We start from the raw sequence: 9,929 nt of genomic DNA on the forward strand, positions 1-9,929 counted from the left end.
TTACTTATATTGACAGTTTGACTTATATTGCAGTTTGAACAGGTTGACCTTTCTTTCTTTCTTTCTTTTCTCTCTCCCACCTTCCCTCCCTACCGCCCTTCCTTCTTCCTTCCCTCTTTCCTTCCTTCCTTCCTTCTTTTTTTCTAGGGAGAAGAGAGAGAACATGTGCAAGTGGGGGTGGGTAGAGAGAGAGAGAGAGGATATCATAAGCAGACTCAATGCTCAGTATTGATGCCAACATGGGGCTTGATCTCACGACTGTGAGATCATGACCTGGGCAGAAATCAAGGGTCAGACCATTAACTGACTGAACCTTCAGGTGTCCCATGAATGTATCCATACTACATATTTTCAGACAATCTCAGTGTTAATTTCTAATATGGTGAAAACGGAGAGTTGTACTGCACCCAAACAGGAACCCATCAGAGTCTCACATTTTCTTGAGTGTTAAGAAATCACCAGACCACAATGTTGGCGAGCCGTGTCTTTATAGTTTGTGTCACCGTTGGGAATGTTATCTTAGTTTTGCTTAAAGCTTATGCTTTGAATGATTACTGCTGGAGTAATTCTGTGAGAAATACTGAGTGTTGCGAGCCGATCTTGTCTTCTGCAGACTGTGCTCTCTATTGCTGTGGTACCTTATGTCTTCATTCTTTACTTTTTCTGGGTGAAGGAGCATGTCTCTTTCCTTCCCATCCGTACATACCTTCTTTCTTGTTCTTATTTATAGCACCGCTCATGACTTTCAGTTCCATGCTAAAGAACAGCAGAACCAGTGAGTATCCGGGTCACTTTCCCAATCCTAACATACTGCATCTATAGTCTCCCCATTTCATATATTGTTGTATAGACTCATGATTGTCATGATGGTCACCTTCATTCCTCTTCTGATCTCACCAGATGCAGCACCCGTGCCTGGTCAGAACTATAGCATGGTGACTGAGTTCATCCTCGTGGGATTCTCTAACTTCCCACAGCATCTCCTGCCCGCTTTCTTCCTGCTGTACCTGCTCATGTACCTGTTCACGCTGCTGGGGAACCTGCTCATCATGGCCACAGTCTGGAGCGAGCGCAGCCTGCACACGCCCATGTACCTCTTCCTGTGCGCCCTGTCCACCTCCGAGATTCTGTTCACCGTTGCCATCACCCCTCGCATGCTGGTTGACATGCTCTTCACCCACCGCACCATCACCTGGACGGCCTGTGCCAGCCAGATGTTTTTCTCCTTCACGTTTGGCTTCACCCACTCCTTCCTGCTCATGATCATGGGCTACGACCGCTACGTGGCCATCTGCCACCCCCTGCGCTACCATGTGCTCATGAGCCCCCGTGGCTGTGCCCGCCTTGTGTCCTGGTCCTGGGCCGGTGGCTCAGTCATAGGGATGATGTCGACCCTGATAGTTTTTCACCTCACCTTCTGTGGGTCTAATGTGATCCACCATTTTCTATGCCATGTGTTTTCCCTCTTGAAATTGGCCTGTGGGAAAGAAACAGCCTCCGTCACCTTGGCTGTGATCCTGGTGTGTGTCTCAGCTCTGATGGGCTGTTTATTCCTCATCGTCCTCTCCTATGTCTTCATCGTGGCCGCCATATTGAGGATCCCCTCTGCTGAGGGGAGGCACAAGACCTTCTCCACATGTGTGTCCCACCTCACAGTGGTCATTGTGCACTACAGTTTTGCCTCCATTATCTACCTCAAGCCCAAGGGCCCCCATTCTATGGACAGTAACACCCTGATGGCCACCACCTATATAGTCTTCACCCCCTTTCTCAGCCCAATCATTTTCAGCCTCAGAAATAAGGAGCTCAAGAATGCCATAAAGAAACGCTTCCAGAGAAAATTCAGTCCCCTAAGCTCCTGATGGCCAGTTGGTGGTGGGGAAAATGACAGTAGGGCTGGGGATGATAAGGTCCATCTCCATAAGACTGATGTAGGGATTCAATGTAAGAAAATACTGAGAAAGTATTGTTGGATGGGTCAATAGGTGTTGTATACATGCTGCGTATTTGCTTTTTCCAAGCTGTTTGTGCCTTTCTTGCATAGGTTCTAACAATGATGATCTCTTGTTTAAGACCCCATGTGATGAACTCCATCCCATTCTGTTTAAGAATGTGCTATCTAGCTATGGTTTGGAGGGAGATTCACATGGATGTGTCGGGCACTGATGCCCATGGTTTTTCTTGAATGGAGGATCAGGGGAAGACTTTCCTTTCTCTATCATAAGGATAAACAAAAGTAAGCATAATAAAAAATGCCACCAGAATGGGGGCTTTTCTTTCAGACACTGGGTCCAGTGTTTTATATACCCCTTAATATAAAAATGTACAAAAAGTAAATAAACTATTTCTCTCCAAGGAGCTGGTTGACTGTGTATAATTGTTTCTGCCTTTGTAAGGGATAGAGTCTAAGGGATATTTTCTACCTTGATCTGTGTTGAGTGAAGGATGTCAGAATGTGAAGTGAAGGGAAAGAGGAAGAGACAGAGGAAGGGAGGAAGGGAGAGGAAGAGAGAGAGGGGAGGAGAGGGTTCAGTGCTTGGATAAGAACACACAAAATGTCAAAAGGGTGTTGCTATCTGGCATCTTATGGAAATCCTTTTCCATTTTTCCCCAATTACTTTCAATAAAACATAGATTTCTCATTCCCATATTTACTTGAATCTATCTGCGGGATGTGTTAGAGGGTACAGTGCTATCTCAAGATGGCACAAAGAAAGGCCAAGGGTGTGGGTACCCCTTCAGGCAGATGAGAAATGTTGGTGAAGGTCACACAACATGTGAAGGAAGGGGTTACATGCAACTTTAGGTCTGTCTGACTCCCATGCTGGGGTTTGGGAAATCATATGTCTGAGGATCCATAAGGGGGTCTTCTGTTGGTGTAAATTCTTACTTAAACTGTAGCCAGATATTTGAGTTGCAGGCAGAGGATGCTTCATAATAATAAACCTAAGGAGGGTTGTCGTCACATATGAGTGCCTGCTGTTTGCCCAATGTTGTGTGAAGGGTTTCTGACGCATTCATTCTTCAGACTCTCAAATTATTCTTTCTCCACATTTAGATATGACTCACGTCTATGCCTATTCATATTTTTGAAATGCAGAAAATGCAAATCTGATGGATAATTTGTCCCAGGCCACAATGTACACGTGTGTGAAGTTGGTGATCAGGAACCCACCTCTCAGGTGTCTGCAGAGAGAAGTGAGGTCGTGACCTAGAGGAGAAAGCTGTCATTAGAAGGAAGAGACCCCTTTCAGGGAAGGAGGGCAGGTGCAGCCCTAGGCACACACCCCTTTCACACAGCCAGAGGGAAACACGGACTCCAGAGGAGTTTATGAGACACTTTGTCTCATGAACACTGACAACGAGTGCTTGGCAAAACCAGCTATGGCCGTTTTGGGGTTCCATTCATTATTTTGCTCATTATCGGTGTTACTGACGGATGCCCCCACCATTCCTAAGATGTGCTTCTCCAGAGCCTGTGGCTGCGTTCCCTTACCCAGCAAGAGGGAGTGTGCAGATGAGATGCAGTTAAGATCTGAGACAGGGGGATTACCCTCATCACCCAGATGGGCTGCTATAATTGCAAGTGTCCTTAGACAAGGGGGCAGGAGGGGCCAGAGACAGGGAGCAGCAGGGGATGTGACACCAGAAGGAGGAATCGGAGTAGCTGAGGCAGGAACCACGAGCCAGGGGATGCGTGGTGCCCTCAAAGCTGGGAAAGCAGGAGACACATCCCTCCCCGGATCCCCCGAAGGACGCAGGCCTGCTCACACACCTCATTGTGCCCAGTGCTTGCAGACCTCTGGGCCTGGGGCGGGCGGGTGCAGGGGGAGCCCAGCTTTGTGTGTGGCTACGACTGTTCCTGTGTACAAGAGTCATTTATTTCCACAGAGTGTGCGGGATTTTGCTAAGTTTGCTGGGGGGGGGAGGTAAACCCTCGGCTCTTGATGCTCTTAGCACTGGCACGTGGTGCAGAGACCTTGTGTGTGCACTGCAGGGTAGTTTGTATGAGTTATTTGCACTTAGCAGGATTGCCATACAGGACAGCACACATTGGTTCTCCTTTCCCCGGTTAACCTCCCCACTAGGATGCAAGCTCCTGGGGGCAGGGACTCTGTCTGGACACCATCACAGCTCCACCATGCTTGGCACACAGTAGGTTCTAAATAAATATATGTTAACTGCCTGGAAAACTCAATCTTGTGAGTAACTAATGTTCTAGTGCGATTACAATACATTATAGATTATAGTATGCTATAATTGTGTTGTTCCATTTTATAAAATACAATATGTATTGAACTATATATATTTTATACTGTGATATTGTATATAATATATATAATATACAATATTATATGGCAAATGTCAACACAGTATATAATATACTATATTAATATGGCATATATTAACATAATATATAGTATAGTATATATTTCATATATTGTATAATATATATTATATTTCCATATATAAATATAATTAACATAATTACATGGCATGATAACATAAAAAATAAAAATATATTTGATGTAAGAATATATTAAATAATTTATTATGTATTTTATATATTATTATTATTTTATTATTTTTATATTATTACACACTTTTAATATTAATAAAGCATAGTATTTTTCATACATAATGTATATACTTATGTTATGTATAAAATTTAATATAATTTATAATTAATTATAATTAATTTATATATTATATATATATATTATAATTATAATTAATTTAATATAATATAATTTAATTATATTAAATTTTATAATTGTATATTATTATTACATGCTTTTAATATTAATAAATTATAGTATTTTTCATATGCAATGCATATACTTATGTTACATATAAAATGTAATATAAATTTAATTTTATAAGCAATGATAATATGTAATCATTAATATATCATATAATAAAAACACAGTATATATTTTTATAATATATATGATTATATATTAATGTGATATTATATATAATACATTATCTGTTATGTATATTATATAATGTTATATAATATATTGTACAATAATAATTTTTAAAAATGTAATGCAACATAACATATAATATCATATTACATTATGTTATTGATTCATATGAAGATATTTATTATAGGAAGAAATAAGGAACCAACCCAACATTGGTTTGGAGTTTTGGGGAAGTACTGTTCTTTTTTTAAGTTTATTTATTTATTTTCAAAGAGAGAGAGAGAGAGAGAGCAAGGTGGGAGGTGCAGAGAGAGAGGCAAAGAGAGAGAATCCCAAGCAGCCTCCACACTGTCAGCACAGAGCTGATGTGGGGCTCAAATTCACAAACTCTGATGTCACGACCTGAGCCAAAAATCAAGGGTCAGACACTTAACTGACTGAGCCACCCAGGCACCCCTAGGAGCACTGTTTTAAAAACTACACAAATTTATTTAACTCATGTGGATAACATGGTAGAGTTTTGTATAAAAAGTGGAAAGCCACCACACAATTCTTACTAAGCTTGCACACAGCTCAGAGTTGATGTAGCATACAGGACATAGTGATTGTAAGATTTACAATATCCTTTCAAAAATGGAACGTCAACCAGCACCAGATTGTTCCAGTTCAACTTTAAAAAAATTTTTTTTAACGTTTATTTATTTTTGAGAGACAGAGATAGAGCACGATCAGGGGAGGGGCAGAGAGAGAGGGAGACACAGGATCTGAAACAGGCTCCTGGCTCTGAGCTGTCAGCACAAAGCCCAACACGGGGCTTGAACTCATGGACTGCGAGATCATGACCTGAGCCGAAGTCGGATGCTTAACCGAGTGAGTCACCCAGGCACCCCCCAATTCAGATCCTAGCATAATTTTTTTTAACAAAAGACTAGACTTGGGTTTTTTCTTTATTTTTCCATTCCTACTTAGAAAAAGGACTATAGGTACTGACAAGCTCTGAAGTGGGACTCAACCCAGATGTGGCTGCACAGAGACCCTGAGCTCCTTCCACTTGGATTTTAAATAGTAGTCATGAGAATAATTATTATTATTTTGAATTCTTACTATGCACCAGGACCCGTCTACTAAGCACTTGAGGGGCATGATCTTACATAAACCCCAAGCAGCTCTGTGAAGCACAGACCATTATCATGAACAGCATGTGGCCAAGGGACTGGCCATGGCCTGGGGGGTTGAGGGAGCCCCTCGAGGAAGTCCTTCCAGGCTGGGCTCCATGGAGACCCTGAGTGATGTCCACTGAGCTTTCTTCCCTCCTTCCCCAGAGGGACGGCCGCCATGCTGGGGCTACACCACAGTTCCATGTCTGAATTCCTCCTCACGCATTTCCCAGTCCACTGTAGTGGAAAAATCCAACGGAATCAATATAAAGGGGGGTGAGCTGTCAACGAGATCACATGCCGCTAACCTTTGGCACATTACCAAGCCAACTAGACATTTCGCCAGTAAAAAATCAGGGAGAAATGGGTACCCTGCATGAAAGGAAAACAAAATGTTCAAAGTGCAGATAGAAAGTAAAATGTGAGAGAAGATTCATTTCAGGAAATGGGAACCAGAGAGATAGGTATTGCTGTGCTGATTTTTGAAGCTCCCTGAGTAAGAGTGGGTAGATCAGAGAGAGTGTCAGTGGCACGTTGGAAATACCATCTACGTATTTTCTCTCTTCCTTGGTTTCCTTGCCTGTAGCAAACAGCCAGCTCGTTAGAGGGAATTCTACCTGTCGCGTGGTGATGGCCCCTCGCGTTTGTTTGCTCCGCTCCACATCAGGGTGACCCAGGGGGAGGAACAATAGACTCCCAAGGCAGCAAGCCTGGTTCCTCCTGGGTCCACTTTGAAGTCAGATCTGACCAAGGTGCATTCAGCAGACCAGTGCAGCTCAGCAAGGTCATGACAATGCCACACATTCGTGGGCAGGTAAGGAAGAAGCCTTATAGTCGATGTCACGTGGAAACTGTCTAAAACCTAACACCTGTGTTCTCTGCACCACGTTCGTGTCCAGGCTCTGAGCCATCGGCTGTCTCTTTCCCCAAAGATACCATCACTACCAACAATAGGGTCTTCTCCTCTCTCCCACTCTTTTTCCCACCCAGCGGAGCCCACAGCCCCATCAGGTGAAGCCACCGCTTCTTTCCTTGCCTTGCCTGGCTTCCTCTCTCTGTTCCACTGCTAATGTACAGAAAGAAACCTCTCTCTCTCTCTGTCTCTCTCTCTCTCTCCCCTCCATTCCCCTCCCCTGCCCTCTCTTGCCCTGCATCTTCACACCTAGTGCTCCATTTAGAAATAAGTTTATTCCTATGACTTCAAAGGCAGCAGGAAATTATAAATAATAAGACATTTTTTGTTGGCACAAATTGCCTTCCTCCCCCCCCCCCCATTTTCAGGTTTTTAGGAGTAAAGAAATGCTATCTTAAAAGTACTCAATATAGGGGAATTAGAGTGGTTCAGTCGGTTGAGCGTCCAACTTTCGGCTCAGGTCATGATTTTCAAGGTTTTGTGAGTTCAAGCCCTGAAAAAAAGCTCTCTGTTGTCAGCACAGAGCCAACTTTGGATCCTCTGTCCCCCTGCCCTCTCTGCCCCTCTCCCACTCGCGGACATGCTCTCTCTCAAAAAAAAAAAAATTAAAAAAATACAAAAATAATGAATATAGCATAATGCTCAACACATAGTATATATTCATATAGTGACTATTACTGTTACCATTGCTAGACCAGCATCAGTGACAGCAGCCCAAGAGCCAGAAATAATGCTACTGTTTGCTAATTCAATCCCACACATATGCGTGGGGTGACTTCCCTTTCCCCACATCCTTATAGAACCACAGGTATGGACAACCGATGGAAGTTCACAGACATGGTCATTTTCAAGGAGATGAACCCAGCCAAAACTAACATTCACCCCTACTTCACACTATGTTCAAAAATTAACTCCACGTGGACCAAAGACTTAAATGTAAGAACTGAAATTATAATGTTCTTAGAGGGCAACATAGCTGTGAATCTCCGCGACCTTGGACTAAGCAATAGTTTCGTAGACATAACACCAAAAGCGTAAGCAACAAAAGAAAATGCATAGATTGGATGTCATCAGAATTAAAATCTTCCGTCCTGCAAAGAATACCAACAGGTTCGTGAAAAGACAAGTCAGAATGCGAGACAATATTCGAAACTCACAGATCTGCTAAGGGCCTTGTAACCAGAAACTCTAAACAATTAGCCACAACTTAACAAAGAGACAAACAACCCGATTTTAAAACTGGGTGAAGTATCAAGGGCATTTCTCCAAGAACACACAGAAATGGGCACCAAGCATGTGATGAGATGCACAACGTGATTAGTCATTAGGGAAATGCAAGTCAGAACCACCAAGAGATAAACTTCACAGCACAGAGATAGCTACGATGAACAGGACAGATAATAGCCAGTGCTGGCAAAGATGTGGAGACGTTTGAACCCTTCTGCACTGCTGGTGAGGATACAGAATGGTGCAGCCACTTTGGAAAAGAGTCTGGAACATTCTTCATAATTAAACATAGAGGTACCATTGCATCCAGAAAACCCACTCCTTGGTATATATGCAATAGTACGAAACTATATATTCAAGCAAAAACCTTGTACACAAACATTCATAGTGGCAATATTCAAAATAGCAAAAGTAGAAACCCTGAGATGTTCACCAAGCAATGAACAGACACATGAAGTCCAGTATGTCCACACAATGGAATAGTGTCTGGCAATAAAGAGGAATGAGGTTCTGGGGCGTCTGGGTGGCTCAGTTGGTTAAGGGTCCGACTTCAGCTCAGGTCATGATCTCCAAGTCCATGACTTCGAGCGCCGCGTTGGGCTCTGTGCTGATGGCTCAGAGCCTGGAGCCTCCTTCAGATTCTGTGTCTCCCTCTCTCTCTGCCCCTGCCCCACTCGCCCTCTGTCTTTCTCTCTCTCTCTCTGTCTCTCTATCTTTCTCTGTCAAAAAAATAAATAAATATAAAAAAAAAAGATGGGGCTCCTGGGTGGCTCAGTCAGTAAGCATATGACTTCGGCTCAGGTCACAATCTCATGGTTAGTGAGTTCAAGCCCTGTATGGAGTTCTGTGCTGACAGATCAGAGCCCGGAGCCTGCTTCAGATTCTGTGTCTCCCTCTCTCTCTGTCCCTCCCCAACTCGTACTCTCTCTGTCTCTCTCTCAAAAATAAACATTAAAAATTTTTTTATAAAAAGGAATGAGGTTCTGATACATTCTACAACATGGAAGAAACTTGACATTATGCCAAGTGAAAGAACTCAGTCAAAAACATCCCCTAACATATACTTCCATTTGTAAGAAATGTCCAGAACAGGCAAAGTAGATGAGTGAGTCCCGGGGATGAAAGGTACAACATAGGGAATGTGTCAATGGTGTTGTAACAGTATTGTGTGATGACAGATGTATACAGCTGGCTGAGCATATGTTGTATAATTGAAACCAAGGTAACACTGTGTGGCAACTCTACTGCAATTAAAAATTTTAAAAATACATATTTTTTTGAAAAAAAGTGGTTTCCTAGGGCTGGGGGTTAAGGGGGTTGGGGAGGAAATGGGGAGTGACTGAATGGGAATGAGTTTCTCTTTTGGGTGACAAAAAAATGTTTCTAATTAATCATGGTGAGGATCGCATAACTGTGAATATACTAAAACCAACTGAATCGAGTGCTTTAAATAGATGAATTATATGGCACATGGACTATATCTCAGTAATGCTGTTTAATTATAAAATAAAATTAATATCCAAGACACAAACCAAGGGAGGAAGAAGCGGAAAAGTTCACATTTATTAGTACCTGCTCTGCCATGGGTGTCATCACACAAATCTATACCATTCTCACTAGGTACGCATTGTTAAGCCCACTGTACAGATGAGGGTATGGTCATCCTTCCCCTTCTTCAAAAACTGCCTCCACACTGGCCAC

The 9,929-nt window shown here is 42.7% G+C and overlaps 1 protein-coding gene across 1 annotated transcript; it reads left to right on the forward strand.

The window, feature by feature from the left end:
- The first annotated feature begins 917 nt into the window (after positions 1-917).
- LOC122213351 (olfactory receptor 10H3-like) lies at positions 918-1,862 on the forward strand. The gene has a single exon (XM_042927476.1). The coding sequence runs from the start codon at positions 933-935 to the stop codon at positions 1,860-1,862; it is 930 nt and encodes a 309-aa protein (XP_042783410.1). The 5' UTR covers positions 918-932.
- Positions 1,863-9,929: the final 8,067 nt, after the last annotated feature.

Source organism: Panthera leo, chromosome A2 (genome assembly GCF_018350215.1).
Source record: "Panthera leo isolate Ple1 chromosome A2, P.leo_Ple1_pat1.1, whole genome shotgun sequence".
Classification (NCBI taxonomy): Eukaryota; Metazoa; Chordata; class Mammalia; order Carnivora; family Felidae; genus Panthera; species Panthera leo.

Coding starts and splice junctions, on each gene's coding strand:
- LOC122213351 (XM_042927476.1), top strand. CDS start 933: ATGGTGACTGAGTTCATCCTCGTGGGATTCTCTAACTTCCCACAGCAT.